This window comes from Meles meles, chromosome 5 (assembly GCF_922984935.1).
Source record: "Meles meles chromosome 5, mMelMel3.1 paternal haplotype, whole genome shotgun sequence".
NCBI lineage: Eukaryota > Metazoa > Chordata > Mammalia > Carnivora > Mustelidae > Meles > Meles meles.
Genome location: NC_060070.1, coordinates 21,724,519 through 21,743,481, shown reverse-complemented (window position 1 = coordinate 21,743,481; position 18,963 = coordinate 21,724,519). Strand labels below are relative to the sequence as shown.

Below are 18,963 nucleotides of genomic sequence, written 5' to 3'. Positions count from 1 at the left end.
AGTTATAAAGTTGATCTTCATGTATAATTTTTTGGCAAATTGTATCATTTATTTACTTTGAGAGAGAGAGAGAGACAGAGTGAGCGCAGGGGGAGGGACAGAGAGGGGGAGAGAATCTTAAGCAGACTCTGTACTGAAGCATGGAGTTCAATGCAGGGTTCAATCCCGTGACCCCGACATGACAACCTGAGCTGAAATTGAAAGTTGGACGCTTTACTGACTGAGACACCAGATTCCCCTTTGCTTATAATTTTAATGGAAAGATATTAAATAGCAGAAACATGATCTTAATATTCTTGCCCCTAGTCTTTGGGCCACCTAAACCAATCTCTTATTTCTTATTTTTTTTTATTTATTTGACAGACAGATCACAAGTAGGCAGAGAAGCAGGCAGAGAGAGAGGGAGAAGCAGACTCCCCGCTGAGCAGAGAGCCCAACGTGGGGCTCGATCCCAGGACCCTGGGATCATGACCTGAGCCGAAGGCAGAGGCTTTAACCCAGTGAGCCACCGAGGTACCCCTCTTATGTTTTTTATATTGGACCTCAAATCTCATTTGGATGGTTTCTTTGGAAAAGCTTTCTCTGCCAATACTGGAGATAATACTTCTAGTCTGATATGAAAAGCTTAAGAAAATGAATATTTATTCAGTATCACTTAAGGTCTTTAAAATAAAAATGGTCTCAATCTAAATTAATTTTAAAGGCTATACTCCAAACCACCTGAAGCTTTCTAAAATTTTTTTTGTTAGGCCCATCTGATGCTATTACACCAATACAACTTTATTTTTAAAACAGATTTTAAAACTTCCTTTTGAAAGATTATTTTCAAAAGCAACTTTACTGAGATATAATTTGCATATAACAAAATGAATATATCTTAAGTGTACAGTTCCATGAATGTTGACAAATACGTAGCCTTCTTATGGGGTGAACTGGGTCCCCCTAAAATTCGTATGTTGAAGCCCTAACCCCAGGACCTCAGAATGTAAGTATACTTGGGAGACAAGGACCTTTAAAGAGGTGATTAAGTTAAAAAGAGGCCCTAGGTTAGGTGGTGAGATGAGCCTAATGTTACTGGTGTCCTTATAAGAAAAGAATATTGGAATATACAAAGAAACACCAGGGACACATGTGAACAAAGGAAAGGTCATGTGAGGACACAGAAAGAAGGTAACCACCTATAAGCCAAACAGAGAAGCTTCAAGAGAAACCATATCTGCTGACACTTGATCTTGAACTTTGAGCTTCCAGAACTGTGAGAAAACAAATTTCTGTTGTTTAAGCCACTAAATCTATAATACCTTAGAAAAACAAAGCACATTTTCATCACCCCCCCAAAATTCCCATGTGCTGCTTTGTAATAATTTTTCAGTCCTGGCCCTAGGCAACACAAAACCTGCTATATTAATTACTACAGATTTTTTTTTCTTTCAAGAATTTTATATAAATGGAACTATACAGTATGTACTCTCTTACGTCCGGCTTCTTTCAGCTTGTTCTTGAGATTCAGCCCTGTTGCTGAAGTAACAGTAACTGGTTCCTTTTTATTGCTGAGTAATAGTCCATTGTATGGATATGCTACATTTGTTTATCCACTCACCCTTTGGTGGAAATTTGGATTGTTTGTGGTTTTAGACTGTTATAAATAAAGCTGCAATAAACATCTGCTTCAGGTCTTTGTGTGGACCTAAATTTAAATTTGCTTTAGGTAAATATCCAGAAGTAGAACTGTCGAGTCAAATGTAAAGGTATGTTTAACTTGAGATGTAACTGCCAAACTTGTTTTTTAAAAGATCACTATGCTTAAAATGGCCAGGTGCAATGATGATGAAGACGCTTTGAAATTAAACACATATACACATTTCTATAAAACTCTAGGACAGGAAAAACTAAGCTGTGGTAATAGAATCACATAAGTGGCTGCCTGGTGGTAGGGGATGAAAGTGAGGGACTGACTGTGAAAGGATACAAAAGAACTTCCTACATTGGCAGAAATGTTCTGTACCCTAACCGACGTGGTAATTGGTTTCATGGACCTATACATGTATTTACTGAACTACACGCTGTGCATTTTCTTTTTAAACAATTGTGCACTTAGTATATCTCGATGAATTTGTTATCTTAAAAGTACTTTATTATAGGGTATATGAGATTTTACCCAGTAGTTAGTGGGTTTGAGTCCGTCTATGTTGTTTTGGCCAGTTTTATTTGGAGCTAAGCTTCAAGACAGCTGGCCAAGATCAATGGAAGGTCACTTAACAGAATGGAGATGAACAGCCTACATATGAAAAGAGAATTTTGAAATGAATTTGTCTGTCACTGGTGCTTTTAATCTAGTTAAATTACATTTATCTTTGGGTTGAGATCCAAGTACACATATAGAGCAGTGATTTTCACATGGTAGTGAGTGGGGATATTAGAATAACTTAGGAGGTCTTTCTCAACTATAATCAGATGAATTTCCCAAGAGATTCTTTTAAAAAAATTTTATTTTGGGGCACCTGGGTGGCTCAGTTGGTTAAGCAACTGCCTTCGGCTTGGGAGTCTGGGGATCGAGTCCTGCATCGGGCTCCCAGCTCCATGGGGAGTCTGCTTCTCCCTCTGACCTCCTACCCTCTCATGCTCTCTCTCTCTCAAATAAAGGAAATCTTAAAAAAAAAAAAAAAAAAATTTTTTTTTTTAAATTTGAGTATAGTTGATCCAAGAGATTCTACACAACTCTTATAACTGATGGGAGCAGGTCACATCCCATGAGGATGCTGTAAATATGATTGAGAACCATTATTCTATAAAATAACTATTTGAACCACTAGTCAATAATATTGTAAGGTGTCAAAAAGTCAATAATATTGTAAAATTATTGTAATATTGTAATATAGTATTGTAATTTTGTATGTAGTTGGTAGCTACACTTATCATAGTGCACATTTTATAATGTATATAATTGCCAGATCACTGTATTGATCACTTGAAGCTAATACTGTATGTCAACTGTATTTTAATAAAAAAATCTAACTGAAGAAATGCAGTGTGTTTATTATACTTTCTAAATGGACAATAATGCATAACTGCTTTAGAAAGAGAAACACCCTTCTAACAGTACTTTTGATGCTTTGGTAACTGATCTCCCTTAGCTAGACTCCAAGATTCATAAAACAGCAGTCCTGAAATTGGAGGGAGGCAATAGTCATTCACCATCATCTATCAGATTTCCTTCATTCTGATTATAAGACAACTGAGCTTCAGAGGGGCTAAGTGATTTGTTAATGACCACACAATCAGCTAGGAGTACAGCTAGAAAGAGAATCCAGATCTCCTCATTCTTAGTTAAGAACTTCTTCACTTCACCAAGTATTATCTATTATCCTTAAAGCAGTGTTTCTCAATCATTTATCATTATTGTCTTCTCAAAGAAACAAATTAAAAGTAAATATAGTAAGAAAAAATAATTAGTAAGGAATATTGTTGGGTGGGGTTGAACTTTGTGGGGCCTAAACCCATTGTACTATCTAAGTACTATTTAAGTTTTGCTCCCAATTTGTATTGTTAGGGTGATACTATTAACACTGATAGTGCATGTCCTGGAGTGACTTGCCCTCATACAGTATATTTCAATGAAATGATGAATAAATTTATGTGACTGGAATCATAAAACACCTGTGAATTCTGACTTAATGAGAAAGCACCAGCTGGGAATCAGAAAACACTGAGTACTACTTTATGGCTCCACTGCTGATGAACTGGGAATTTTAGACATGGGGAATGTGCTTTTATTATCATTATTTATTCATTTATTAAAAAACTTTTAAAAAAAAGTTTCGGATATAGTGTTCAATAATTTATCAGTTGCGTACAATGTGCTTTTGGGCAGTACCTGTGAATGTGCCTCTAATGGTTCCTCCTGACAGTGTGAAAACTACTGACCTAAATAGCGCCGAAATCATCTTCCAGCTGACATTCTGAGAATCTGTGTTTTTTGGTTTGAATTCTTAAAGAACTTAAAGGCTAAACAAAACTACGACAATCAGAATCATGCCAACTTCTGATTCTCTGTGTATGGTATCAACCACGGACATGTATGATCCTGAATTAAACTCAACAATTTAAAGGTTTAACTTTGTCCTCTTCCCTAAATATTTTGCAAGGAGCTCTGTTAACAAGGTGCGAAATGATGTTCTAGTAACTCTTATTTTGCCAGACTACTCAACAGAGGTGGTTTTACAAAGCAGTGAAATACTCAAACTTAAGAGTGGCTTTTGATGGGGTGGAGTAGAGACTATGGATAATCAGGGCCTGGATAACTTGAAAGTATCCCCCCCTGTTAGTAATGAAACAGCTGCTGTATGAAGTAAGGTCTCTTTCAGCATTAATATGATTATGCTGACTGCATGTGCATTACAGAATGGAGAAGATTAAATGCTGTTTAAAGATTACCTAGAAGCTGTTTGTAATGATTAGAAGTGTTATCTCCTACTGCTCTGCTAGTGATCAGAGCTCCCGAGGCAAGTGCTCTTAGCGTGATCCCACTGTGACTAAGCCTTCCATATGAAAAGAATATCAGACTCTACGAAATTTGCATAATACCTATATTCTAGAAGAATTTAATAAGTCAGACAAATAAGATGGTACATAAATACTTGGGCCCTAATAAATACCAAAGCAAGCAACTAGGCTGAAGTTATTAATTCAGGACTCAGAGGGAGTCCTGTCCTTTGTCAGTCCACGGATGCTGGGCTTCAGGAAGACCATGAGCCTTCTGGAATCAAATGGAAAACTCTATGTGCCTATATGCACTTTTTGTAGAAGATCAAAAAGATTTGGGGATCTAGTGAAAAGTTACACTCACAGCTTTGGCAGTATCTTTCAAAATTAAGACATACATTTAAATTCACAGAGCTGCACCTATATGAGGAATCATTTCCATTTTTAAAAGTGGTTTCTTTATAGACTAGACTCCTTGTGTATACAGTATTTTTGCAGATCACTATCACCTGGCTATCTGCAGGGATGCATGGGAATCTCTACAAGTCTGGCTCAGGACACTTACATTTTCTGTCTCTTAAGATCATATCTGGTAAGTCAGGACTTGAGCTAATCCTGATCACAAGATCATCAGGATTGGGAAGGACTTAAGTAGAACTCTGTTTTTAGTAAGGATTACCCTTAAGCTAGTTCAAACACTGAAATGAATATCTGAAGAGATGTAAAAGGACAACTATAAAGCAGAGAGTTCATTACCTGTCAGTATCTCCATATACAACCCTAGCGCCCCATTTCTTGGTATCATTCACCAGTTTAATAGCTCGTTCCAAGGTCTCTCTTGCTTTGTGAACAATACTATCACCAACCTGTGGGTACAAACACACTGGAAGTTATTTAACATAGCTTAGTATAAATCAATAGACTAACAATACTTTTCATTACCAAATATTTCTAAAATTGAAATAAGGGGAAAAGAATAAAAAAGAAAACAAAGGTCTCCAGTGCAGCATTCTTGTTATAAGGACTCAAGAAGAAAATAAACGAAGAATTTAAAGAAAGGAACCAATCAATACACAGACTCACCTGTGAGTGTATTAGTTAAGTACAAAGGACTGCACTCTATACAAGGTACGTAGATTCATAATTCCGTGAAGAATTAGCCTTATTTAAGGAATTTTTTAAATGCCTTTGTAACCAATTAGCCAGGGACTTATTCTGTGTATGTGCGTGAATGTGTATATGTGTATCTTTCAAAATTTTTCTGTTGTAGTGTTATGATAATTTCTTTCAGTATCATTAAAGTTAACACTGAACTTGAATCTCAGTGATTGGTTATACGTAATTTTTAGAAAATAAAGAACACAAAGAAAAATGTATAATTATATGATGGAAAATATATTACAAGTGTTCAATTTAAATTAAGTAGGCAGATACATGCCTAATAAGGGTACTTTCTTTAAAATTTTTCAGACATTTATGTATTTGACAGAGTACGCATGCACAAGCCGGGGAGCTGCAGAGGGAGAAGCAGACTCCCTGCTGAGTGGGGAGCCCAACAATGGGCTTGATCCTGGGACTCCGGGATCACGCCCTGAGCTCTGAAGGCAGACGCTTACCAACTGAACCACCCAGGTGCTCCTTTTTTTTTTCTTGTTTTTTTTTTTTAAAGTAATCTCTCCATCCAACATGGTGCTTTAACTCATTACCTGGATATTAAGAGTTGTATGCTCCACCAACTAAACCAGCCAGGTGCCCCTAAAAAGGGTACTTTCACTGGTCATTAGTGAGTTTAAACAAAGATCATGGCATAAACTATCAAAACAAAAAGATGGTAGATCTTGACAAATATGACTATATTTTACAGTTAAGTAAATTAAGGAGACCAGCATGGGACTGCTTCTTCATTTATTAAACTCATAAAAACTAAGAATTGGGGAAAATTACTCTTTGGCATAAATGGAGCATTCCTTTTAAAATTTTAAAGAATCAGGGCGCCTGGGTGGCTCAGTGGTTTAAGCCACTGCCTTCAGCTCAGGTCATGATCTCAGGGTCCTGGGATCGAGTCCCGCATCGGGCTCTCTGCTCGGCAGGGAGCCTGCTTCCCTCTCACTCTCTCTGCCTGCTTCTCTGCCTACTTGTGATCTCTCTCTGTCAAATAAATAAAAATAAAAAACAAAATCTTTAAAATTTTAAAGAATCATGCACCTTGTGTAAAGAAGCAAACAAAAGTTATAAACATCCTCCTCTTATGGTAAATTCAAATCACCTGAACTAAATGTAGGACTGGTAAGTGTTTAAAAGGCTGTGCTCATAAAACACTGTTTATAGTTGCTTTAAGAAGGAAATATTAAATGAACAAAGGAATAAATTTTAAAAACTGGTAGCAGATACTTAATCTGGTTATAAGAATCATGAATTCTGTTGAGACCTTTAGTGCAACAGAAAACCCTGAGAATGTGAACTATATCCTGAGACATTTAAAAAATCATGTTATCTAGTTGAAATTCAAGTTTGAATAAAATGTTCAATGTCATCTGTTGTCACTTTCAAAACAAGATACACTTTAAAATATGTGAGAGCAAATAGCCGGAAGGGTGAGCCATCTAGTGTCCGAGTCAAATATGCTTTGAGACATACACATACTGATCCAAATGTCTACCTCTACCGCTGCCGCTGCCTACTCTGACCCATTTAAGCTACACCTGGAAGAGTCAGATCTCTTGCAGCTGCCCCCAAGACGCTGTAGTGGGAAGGACTCAGCGGCAGGAATGAGGGGTGGGGGTGGTGGGAAGAAGGAGGGAGTGATAATTAAATTAAAAGTGATTCTGCCATTTTGTGCCATGGTTCCTAGTTTGAACATTACTCCATTACGCGGCTGAGATTAGCTTTAAAAAAAGGAATGTGACTGGCTTTACAGTTTAGGCAATGGTTGGGATTATCGAAAGTCATGAGAAAAATAAAGTAAAAATTCCCTGAAAAGGAGTGCTGGCAAGGATGTGGAAAAAAGGGAATCCTTGTGCTCTACTAGTGGGACTGCAAACCGGTGCAGCCACTATCGAGAACAATATGGAGGTTCTTCAAAAAATTAAAAACAGAAATACCATTTGATTCAGCAATTTCACTACTGGGTATATAGCTGAAGGAAATGAAAACACTAACTGTAAAAGATACATACACCCCTATGTTCATTACAGTATTATTTACAACAGCCAAGACATGGAAGCAACCTAAGCGCCCATGAACAGATGAAAGGATAAGGAAAATGTGGTATATACACAGTTGACTCCTGAACAACACAGGCTGGAACTGCAGGGGTTCCCTTATATGTGGATTTTTTTCAATAAATACAGTATACTACTGTAAATGTATTTTCTCTTATGATTTTACTATTTTCCTTTCTCTAACTTAAAGAACACAGCATATAATGCATACAATATACAAAATATGTATTGTTTATATTATCAGTGAGGCTACTGGTCAACAGTAGACTATTTGTAGTTAAGTTTGGGGGAGACAAAAGTTATTTGTGGATTTTCAACTCGGGGGGGGGTGGTCAGTGCCCCCAATCCCTGCATTCTCCAAGTCTATGGTTTATCTTTCCACACTTGACTGTTTTTTGCAGAGTGGAAAATTACTTTAATGAAATACAGATTATAAATTCTTTCTTTCATAGACTGTGCCTTTGAAGTTGCATCTAAAAAGCCATTACCAAATCTAAGGTCATCTAGAATTTTTCCTATGTTTATCTTCTAGAAGTTTTTGCTTTTTCTTAAAGATTTTATTTATTTATTTGCCAGACAGAGATCAGAAGTAGGCAGAGAGGCAGGCAGAGAGAGAAGGGGACGCAGGCTCCCTGCTGAGCAGAGAGCCCGACGCAGGGCTCTATCCCGGGACCCTGAGATCATGACTTGAGCTGAAGGCAGAGGCTTAACCCACTGAGTCACCCAGACACCCCTATCTTCTAAAAGTTTTATAGTTTTGTGTTTTATATTTAGTTCTGTGATCCAATTTGAGTTAATTTTGTGAAGCGTGTAAGATCTGTGTCTAGATTCACTTTCTTGCTTGTGGATATCCACTCATCCCAGCACCATTTATTGAAAAGACTATCTTCTCTCGTCAATATATTATATTACCTTTGCTCCTCTGTTAAAGATTAGATGACTATAATTTATGTGGGTCTATTTTTGTAATCTCTATTCTGTTCCACTACTATTCCTTGGCCAGTACAACACTACCTTCATTAATGTAGTTTAGTAAGTCTTGAAGTCAGGTACTGTCAGTCCTCTGATTTTATTCTTCTAAATTGTGTAGTCTATTCTAGGTCCTTTACCTCATCATGTAAACTTTGAAATCAGTTTGTTAATATCCACAAAATAACTTGCTGGGATTTTGACTAGGACTGCATTCAATCTATACATGAACTGACATCTTGACAATACTGAGTCTTCTTATCTATCAACATGGCATATCTTTCCTTTTATTTAGCTCTTCTTATATTTTTTTGATCAGCTGTATCATTTTCCTCATAGAGATCTTATGAATACTTTGTTAGATTTATACAAAGTATTTCATTTTGAGGAATGCTTAATATAAATGGTGTTACGTTTTTAATTTCAAACTTCATTTGTTCATTGCTGGTAAACAGGAAATGACTGAGTTTTGTTGTATTAACCCTATATTTGGCAACCCTGCTATAACAACTTATTAGATTTAGGAGGATTTTTTGTTAATCCTTTTGGATTTTCTACAGAGAGGATTGTGCCATGTATAACAAAGACAGTTTTACTTTTATTTTTTCCTTCCCAATCTGTATACTTTTTATGTCCTTTTCCTTGTCTTACTGCGTTAAACTTCCAGTTCTTTTATGATGTTGAAAAGCAGTGGTGAGAGGGGGGTTACCCTTGCCTTGTTCCTAATCTTAGTGGGAAAGATTCAAGGTTTTCGTAGCTAAATATGATATTAGCTGTGGGCTTTTTTTGGGTAGATATTCTTTAGAAAGCTGAGAAAGTTCCCCTCTTCCTAGTTTACTGAGGATCTTTATGATGAATGGATATTGGATTTTGTCAAATGCTTTCTCTGTATCTATTGTTATGATCATGCGGCTTTTCTTATTTACCCTGTATGTGAGGTGATGGATCTCATTAGATGATTTTTGAATGTTACACCAGCTTGCATACCCACATAAATCTCACTTGGTTGTGGTGTATATTCATTTTTGTAAATTGCTGGATTTGGGTTGCTAATATCTATTGAAAATTTTTGCATCTGTGTTCATGAGAGATATTGGGGTGCAGTTTTCTTGTAATGTCTTTGTCTGGTTTTGGTTATTAGGATCATGCTGGCCTCACAGAATGAATGATAAAGTATTCCTTTTGTTTGTCATATCTGAAAGAGATTGTAGAGAATTGATACAATTTTTTTCCATCTAGTTTTCTAAGGTGAAAGCTTAGATGATTAGTTTGGGATGTGTCTCTTCTTTTCTAATAATGGATTCAATACTATAAATTTCCCTCTATTTGCTGCTTTTGCAGATTCCCACAAATTGTGATAAGTTGTGTTGTCCTTTAGTTCAAAATATTTAAAAATTTCTTTCAAGACATTTTTTTTTTGACCCATGTGTTATTTCATCTCTAAGCATGTAGGGATTTTCCCAGCTCTCTATTATTGATTTCTAGTTTAATTGCATTGTGCTTTGAGAGCAGACACTATACGATTTGTATCTTTTAAATTTGTTAAGGTGTGTTTTATGACCCACAATGTGGTGTGTCTTGGTGCATGTTCCATGCGAGCTTGAGAAGAATGCATATTTGGGTGTTGCTGGATGAAGTATTCTATAAATACCCACTATATTCAGTTGACGATGCTGCTGAGTTCAACCACATCCTTACTGATTTTATTTTTTCCTATATGTTGCCCTTGTTTTTTGTTCCTATTTTTGTTTTCCTCTCTTTTTCTGCCTTTTGTGATTTTGACTATTTGAAATCATTCCATTTTCTTTTTTACATATCAATTATAATCTCTTACTTTTTATACAAGTGGTTGTTGCCTTAGATACATTTACTTTTTTTTAAAGATTTTATTTATTTATTTGACAGAGAGATCACAAGTAGGCAGACAGGCAGGCAGGGAGAGAGGAGGAAGCAGGCTCCCCGCTGAGGAGAGAGACCGATGTGGGGCTCATGACCTGAGCTGAAGGCAGAGGCCTTAACCCATTGAGCCACCGAGGTGCCCTACATTTACTTTCAATATACCACTTTCAAATACTACTATACCACATCACAGTAGTGCAGTGCTTTATAATGATGAAATAATCCAATTCCTCCCAACCCTTTTGTCATTTGTCATTCATTTTACTTATACATAACATACATACAAACATACATAATCAAATACATTGTTGCTATTATTATTTTGAACAAATTATAATCTGTTAGATCAATTAAGAGTAAGAAAAATAAAAGTGTTTATTTTCCTTCTTTTATTCCTTCTCTGAGGCTGGTTTTTTATTAAATTTTTAAAAATTTTTTTATAAACATATAATGTATTTTTATCCCCAGGGGTACAGGTTTGTGAATTGCTAGCACTCACCATAGCACAGACCCTCCCCAATGTCCATAATCCCACCCTCCTCTCCCGGCCCCTCTCCCCCCAGCAACCCTCAGTTTGTTTTGTGAGATTAAGAGTCACTTATGGTTTGTCTCCCTCCCAATCCCATCTTGTTTCATTTATTCTTTTCCTACCCCCCAACCCCCCCCACGTTGCATCTCCACTTCCTCATATCAGGGAGATCATATGATAGTTGTCTTTCTCTGATTGACTTATTTCGCTGGCTGTTTTGTTTTTTTAATGTAGATCTGAGTTTCTGACCTCTATCATTTTCCTTCCCTCTAAAGAATTTCTTGTAACATTTCTTACAAGGCAGGTCAATTGCCAACAAATTCCCTCAATTTTTGTTCGTCTGAGAAAGTTTTCATTTCTCTGCTTTTGGAAAATAATTTTTCAGGGTACAGATTTTAATGTTGGAGTATTTTCCTCTCAATATTAAGTATTTCATTCCATTTTCTTCTAGCTTACATGATTTAAGAGAAGTTGGATGTAAATCTTACCTTTGCTACCATATAGGCAAGGTATTTTTCCCCCTCTGTCTTCTTCTAGGATTTTAATTTTACTACTGCTTTTCTGTAGTACGAAAAGGATATCTCTAGGTTTAGTTTTTTGAGCATTTATTCTGTTTGGTGTTCTTTGAACTTCCTGAATCTGTGGTTTGGTGTCTGACATTAGTTTTGGGAAATTTCTAGTCATTACTGTTTCAAACATTTTTTTCTGTTCCTTTCTTTCTTCTCCTTCTGGAATCCCTATTACATGAATGTTACACCTTTTGTAGTTGTTCCAGTTTTAGGATATTCTTTTTTTTTTTTTACATCTTTTTTCTCTCTACTTTTTAGTTTTGTCAGTTTTTTTTTTAAGATTTTATTTATTTGACAGACAGAGATCACAAGTAGGCAGAGAGGCAGGCAAAGAGAGAGAAGGAAGCAGGCTTTCTGCCAAGCAGAGAGCCTGATGCAGGGCTCGATCCCAAGACCCTGGGATCATGACCCAAGCCGAAGACAGAGGCTTTAACCCACTGAGCCATCAGGAGCCCCTAGTTTTGTCAGTTTTGATGGAGATTTCTTCCAATTCAGAGATTCTTTTTCTCTACATCTAGTTTACTAACAAGGCATTCTTCATTTCTATTAAAGTGTTTTCGATATCTAATATTTCTTTTGGTTCTTTCTTAGTGTCTTCATGTCTCTGCTTACATTGCTCATTTGTCTTTTCACACGTGTATTTGATCCATAGTCTCTTAGCATCCTGATAGTTGTTTTAAATTTGCAGTCTGATAATTCCAACATCCTTGCCACATCTAAGTTTGGTTCTGATGTTTGCTCTGTCTCTTCAAACTGTGTTTTTTGGCTTTTGGTATGTCTTTATTTATTTATTTTTTGGATAGATGGATATATCAGGTAAAAAGGACTGCCATAAGTAGATCGTTAATAATATGGTGGTCATCTTTCGGGGAGGAAGTGTTCTATAGTTCTATGAGTAGGTCTTACTCTTTCAGTGAAACTGTTCCTCTGGACTATAGACTTCACCTGTGCTTCTGTTTTTTTCCCCCATCCTTGGTGGGACTGGATGGCTAGAGTGGTCTGGTATATTTCCTTTCCTCTACATGGAAGGCCCGTGCATTGGAACTGGCTATTTCCCTTCTCTCAGGTTAGTTAGGCTCCAGTTAAATAGTATCTCTGAGGGGCACCTGGGTGGCTCAGTGGGTTAAGCCTCTGCCTTCGGCTCAGGTCATGATCTCAGGGTCCTGGGATCGAGCCCCACATCGGGCTCTCTGCTTAGCAGGGAACCTGCTTCCTCCTCTCTCTCTGCCTGCCTCTCTGCCTACTTGTGATCTCTCTCTGTCTGTCAAATAAATAAATAAAAATCTTAAAAAAAAAAAAAAAATAGTATTGCTGAAGGTGGACCTTGTCAAGAACAGAATACTCTGATGTATTTCAAAATGGTTCCCCCTTCCTTTGCCAGAAGCGCAGGGGAATTTTTCTTCTGTGAGAGAAAACCTCTGAGAACCTGGTTGAGCTCGCAGAGGTAAAGTCACAAAACTGTAGGGGTCCTGATGACTGGGTCCCCTGGAGTCCTCAGCACTGGTTCCTGCAGAGGTGTGTGCGCCCGGGTTTCTGCTCTTATGAGTTGTGATTCTTTGTATTTACCTACTGGACTCTTCAGTTTTGGGGGTAGTGGTTTGCCCTGTGTCCTCACTTCTCCGACACATCTAAGAAGAGTTGATTTTTCAGTATGTTTAGCTTTTTACTTGTTGTGGGGAGAGACTGATAATTTTGAGCTTCTGACATGCTGGACCTGAAACTGAAAGTCCCTTGTACAAGTTTTTGAAGTTTATTCTGCCTATTGTGTACAATGTTTATTCTCCCACTGCGTGGGAACCTCATTCTTCTCCTGTTTTTCCCTTTCTAATGTGGTATACCACAATGTTCTGACCTTTGTTTGGCATAAAAAGATCACCAGTACAACAAATCTACTCTGCCCTCAATCACTAGTATGTTACTGCATTACTCTGTCACACTATATCGTATTTATGTTAAATTAACACCTTTAGTAAATAGCAAAAAGTCAGTCTTATTCTGTGAAAAGTATCTTGCAGTGGCAACTACCTCTGCAAAACCAAGGTCTTGCTTTGCATCTACTGGCACACGAGTGGACAGAGGCCGGTTATTCTAACACTTGGAGAGGCCACTACATTAAAAAGACTACATTAAAAGGACTTATTTAGCATGAAGGTTGTTGGAAATGCTGCTATCAACGTGGCATTAAATCTCGTGCTAATGGTTTGCTACGGTGTGCTCATCTAGATATGTAGCAACTGCGTATGAAGAAGAGTTCTCATAGAGGAAAACCCTAAAACCCCGAAGATTTTGTATGTATACAAGCTCCAGTTTGAACAAAACCAATCTTACATCACGGAAATGAAACTCTTTAGTCTAAACAAAACAAAATATTCAGTGAACAGATATTCAATGCTGCTTTAGTCTCTTGAAGAGATCTGTTATCACTTACCTCAATGCATGGCATTCTTCCAGAAAAATTTGCAGCTGTATAGCCGAATGTGACATTTGCTATAAGCTTAAGTCCTAGCTGACGTGCATCCAGCATTCGGGAAAGGGCTCTGTCCTGCTTGTAAGCCTTCATTGATTGCTTCACCATGAGTCTAGTCTTCAAAATTTCTTCGAGCATTCTTGGTAGCACACCTTTTCTTACTGAAGGCTATCATAAAGAAAAAAAGAATATTTAAAATCCCTTAAAAGTTACAGATTTAGATAATTAAGAAGGAAGCACAAAGTTTAATAATGGCCAACTGTCATGAATTGAAACATACTAACAACTGAGTGGCCACAGGGCCAGTGGCCATCAATACAAAATCATCACATTTTCTTTTTTTTGAAGAGGACTTTTCTCCTAAATGGTTCCTGTAATGTTTATAAATCTAATGTTGCACTACCATGTGAGTTCAGAGACCTCCAGGAAGGAGGATGTCAACTAGTGCATAAGAGACCATACAACAAGTTCAGAGGGAAATTTTGTTCAAAACTTTGATCCAAACCCCCACTCTTTCAGAAAGACACACGGGATTTGTATCACTCATAACAAACCTCAGTTTTTAAAGATCTCATCCTAATGACCCCACACAGTAATCTGCATGGAACTCCATTTATCTACCTTGGAAGAATGATGAGCTGGGTTGACTCTGCTGACATTCAAACCTGCAGTTCCAGGGACTCTAGGTATTTCAAATGTGATGCTTAGACCACTAAGCCATCCCCTCCGGCCTATATTTATTAGCAATCTGGAAGAGGGGATGAATAGTGAGGTGATAAAATTTGTTGATGCCAAAAAAAAAAAAAAAAAAAAAATCATTTGTATTAATCAAGACTAGGGAGAATTTATGAGAACTCCAGTAGGAATGAAAACCACAAAACAGTATTAACTTTGAAGATGATTCACAGACACGTGCAAGGTAATGCATGTTGGACTGAACAATTAAAATCTTAGGTATAAGGATAATCACACTTCTGAATATTAAAAAATCTTAGTTTTATTAAGCTTTACATTTTGGGTCAAAATGTAGATGCAAATTTTAAAAATACTGTTAAAGGGAGATAATATAACAAGCCACTACATATGTGACAATGAAAACATATTCTAACCTCTAATTCATTCTGTGTACCTTATGAAGCAGTCATAATGTTTATGTTAAGATGTAATAGATGTCATTATGTTAAAAGAGGTAATATTTTCCAAAAAGGAACAGGCCATGAAGTCTCTGGTGAGAATTTCCCTATCTAAATATCTAATTTTAGGGTACTCTTTGAACACAGCATCCTCTTACTGGTAGAAAATGATGCTACTTTTCTAAGTACATCAGAATGAATCTGAGGGCTTGTGGGGTCCATGCTACCATCAACTGCCCTACTGTACCACGTTTACAGTCAGACTCACTGGTAGGGAAATAGGAAAAAAAAAAGAAAGGAATGAAGTTGGCATAAGAGAGGCAACATAATCTTCTCCTAGATCTCTCTCCTATTTGTCTTTAATTTATTCATTTCTGAGGCTCTCTTTGGTCTCTTTTAAGGGGAGATAAGGGAGAGAAAAAAAGAGACCCTATTTTTAGTTCGGATATCTTAAAAATGCGATCAATAAATACATTAGAGTATCATTTCTAAGATAGCCTTAATTTAAAATAATGTAGAAGAACAATTAGAGTTTACACATTAAAGCGATCTGAATCTTTATAAGTTAACATTGTGGTGATTGTCAAACAGCAATTTAAATCTCAGATTCTAATAGCGGTCAGAACATATATATATACACATTTTATTTTTTTCAGTATTTCATTAAAAACTAAAATCTAACAGTTAAAAGACTTTAAATCTAAGTTCATGCAAAACAAGGTAACTGGTTTTTAAAAAGTAATTTCTTAGCAGATTCATGTATCTTTACTTTTTAAGATAATATACTCAAGCAAACTTGGTTTTTTTTTTCTTTGTTTTACAAGCCAACAGGATATAATCTAAATCATCAGCTCTCCAAACATTAAGCCACAGTTGATACCTTTCACTTACAAGAGAGTATTACCTTGACAAAAGCTATTCCATTGGGGGACACTGTGATATCATGCCTAATTTGGTAAAGTAAATCTGGAGGTACTCTTAGAGAGGTACAGCCAAATTTGAACTCATCATACCTATTAAGAAAGAAAACATTAAGCAAATACTTTCTCAAATCATAGAACAGTGATACTAGACAATTTTAGGAATTTAAGAACTCCAGTAGAAATTCATTTTCAAATGAATTCTAAACATGAATTCATTTACTTTGTAATTGGTCTATTACCAAATCAGTTCTTTAAATATTCACAATTTATTAAAAAAACACTTCTTAAATGGCATTATCCTAAAACTTATGGGCAAAATCTATACTGAATACTAGCTTTCAACTCAACATGTGACCACTTTACACTAAGTTCCTTAAAGAAAAATTTAAGCCTTAAATAAAAATATTTTAAATAACTTTTCCAAATTTCTGTTCTTAATAAAAAGACAGGATTACCAATATAATTTCCATGAATACTTTCTATGAAGGAATGAGTATGCTCTAGGCTAACACTATAACTTGGTTTTAAATACATAAAAATCATTATCAAGGAAGACTCTGTATTTCTTATGAGAATAATATATACTCCTTTGAACATTAAAAATGTTATTCTCATTTAGTTTATAAAATTGGTTGACATGAATAAAACCCAACACTTAACAATTTAACTTAAAAATATCACTGACGATTTCTAAGAGGTCAAGAGGAGGTGACAGCTGGAGATAGGAGATCATAATCCTCAAACTATTCCGCTGAAATGGATGTACATGGAGAATGAAACAAAGAAGTTGCAAGACTGATCTATTCACGAGTCTCCATTCATGATGCTGAATTAGTTATACAGTTATCCAGTCAATTAGCAAGGTAACTACAAAGAAGGAATTAGCTGTGCTATAGCCCATTCATCTTGCTCTTGCTCAAAAGGACAGTGTCAAGTGCAAAGAGACACTCAAAGTCTAATTTTAATAAGAAGTACAAAGCACAACATAATTACAAATGTGAAAAAAAAAACAACAAACAAACCAAAAACCCTTACTTTCCCAAGTTCTCCACATGGCCAAGGCAGGTGGAAAAACAGTAGTTGTATGCAATCACAATTGAAGGATATAGTGACTGGAAATCCAAAACGAGAACAGAGTTGCTGTAGAAGCGAGATTCAGGCTCCATAATCAGGGGAACACACTGTGGAGCTCTCATTTGGGATCTCTGCTGTACACTAGGTGTCAAAGGAATGTAGTTCATTGGTTTAGCAATACGCAACATCATTGATTCCACACGGTACTGCAGGAAGAGAGAGGAAGTAGGAAGAAAAGAAGAAAGAGTTTAAATAGAAATATATTGGTCTCTGAATATATGATAATTATTTAGGGGATGTTCTACTCTTCTGAATAAGGCTGCAGTCTTATAGGTTTTTAAAGTATGCTCCATACCCAGCATGGAACCCAACATGAGGCTTCAACTTACGACCCTGAGATCAAGACCTGAACTGAGATCAAAAGTGGGACGCTTAACGGACAGAGCCAGCCAGGTGCACCAAGGATACATTTTTACAATACAGTTATAGACTATGGGTTATTTAGTCAGCTTTCAGGTACCTATAAAAGATATTCATAAATCCTTTTCCTGTATTCTTATAACTTTTATAAAAACTGTAAAATATATCAAATAACTTATACAGTAAGTCAAATTTTGGAAAGATAGGAGAAAAAATTAGATTTCTTTTTATATTTAAAAACATCTATGTATAATAAACAGATGTGGGAAAGACTGTATAGTTTAACAATTGCATTGAAAAGTTGGCTAATGATCTTTGAGAAATTTGAGAAAATTAGAGAATGAAAGTCAGGAGACTTGAGATGGATAAAGGTTATTCCAATTTTCCAAGAAGGAAACACAAGGATTTCAAAATTGAAAGGTAGTCAACGTCATACCAGTCCCTAACAAAATTAAATCAAACAATTACTGATTGTTTATAATAACCACTATTAAGTAGATGGCTTGGAGTATTAGAAAAGGAAAGCACTCACAAGAGCCAGCATGGGTTCACAGAAATGTTCCCATCTTGTTTTAAGGTACCTTTGCCTCTTATTATAATGCCAGCTCAAATCATTTAAAAAATTTGTGGGGGGTACAAATAGCTTATAAGCAATATAATTAAATAAATAAACATACTTTGCTTATTAATAAACATGTCAAAGTAATTAGAACTCTATTTTTGCTATATTTAGTGAATTGGTAGAATGGAGAAATGTTACAGACTTACACTAATTAAAATAATTAAAAATAAAAGACTTTATGAGGTAAGGAACCTGAGTGAATGAATGTAGTATCCCTGATGCCTAGCATAGTGTTTATTTAACACACTAAAGGTATTCAAATAAATATTTGTTGAATGAATGCATGAAATCTTTTTGGGTGATGCATTTGATAAAATCTCTCATATCCTTGGGAAGTTAATAAAAAACGTATGAATTAAATTACTTCTAAGGTCCTATTTTTCTTTAACTTCTTAAAAAAGTGATACAGTTACTTATATTGATTCCCAAAGCCTCTTCCTTTTTACATTCAACTTTTATTTGGGAATTAGAACATGATGAAATTAGGAATGTAAAACAAAAGACAGACAGACTTTCTTTGCAGCTTCCTCCCTAGCTTTAAGGGGTTTTGAAAACTTCCCTAATCACACTGACAATATTCAGGAACAAAGTATCATCCCAGGGACACAGTCATTTAGTTTTTTAACAGCATGAAAAACTTAGCAATGGCCAGAAA

The 18,963-nt window shown here is 36.1% G+C and overlaps 1 protein-coding gene across 3 annotated transcripts in view; it reads right to left on the bottom strand.

Moving 5' to 3' along the window:
* The window catches only part of REV3L (REV3 like, DNA directed polymerase zeta catalytic subunit), a 183,196-nt gene that overhangs the window by 17,418 nt on the left and 146,815 nt on the right, over positions 1–18,963 (bottom strand). For all 3 annotated transcript variants that reach the window (XM_046005094.1, XM_046005096.1, XM_046005097.1), the window contains exons 23-26: positions 17,228–17,472; positions 16,174–16,282; positions 14,098–14,304; positions 5,239–5,348 (exon numbers count right to left, since the gene is read on the bottom strand). In XM_046005094.1, the coding sequence (XP_045861050.1) occupies positions 5,239–5,348; positions 14,098–14,304; positions 16,174–16,282; positions 17,228–17,472 (671 nt within the window). The remainder of the gene's footprint in view (positions 1–5,238; positions 5,349–14,097; positions 14,305–16,173; positions 16,283–17,227; positions 17,473–18,963) is intronic.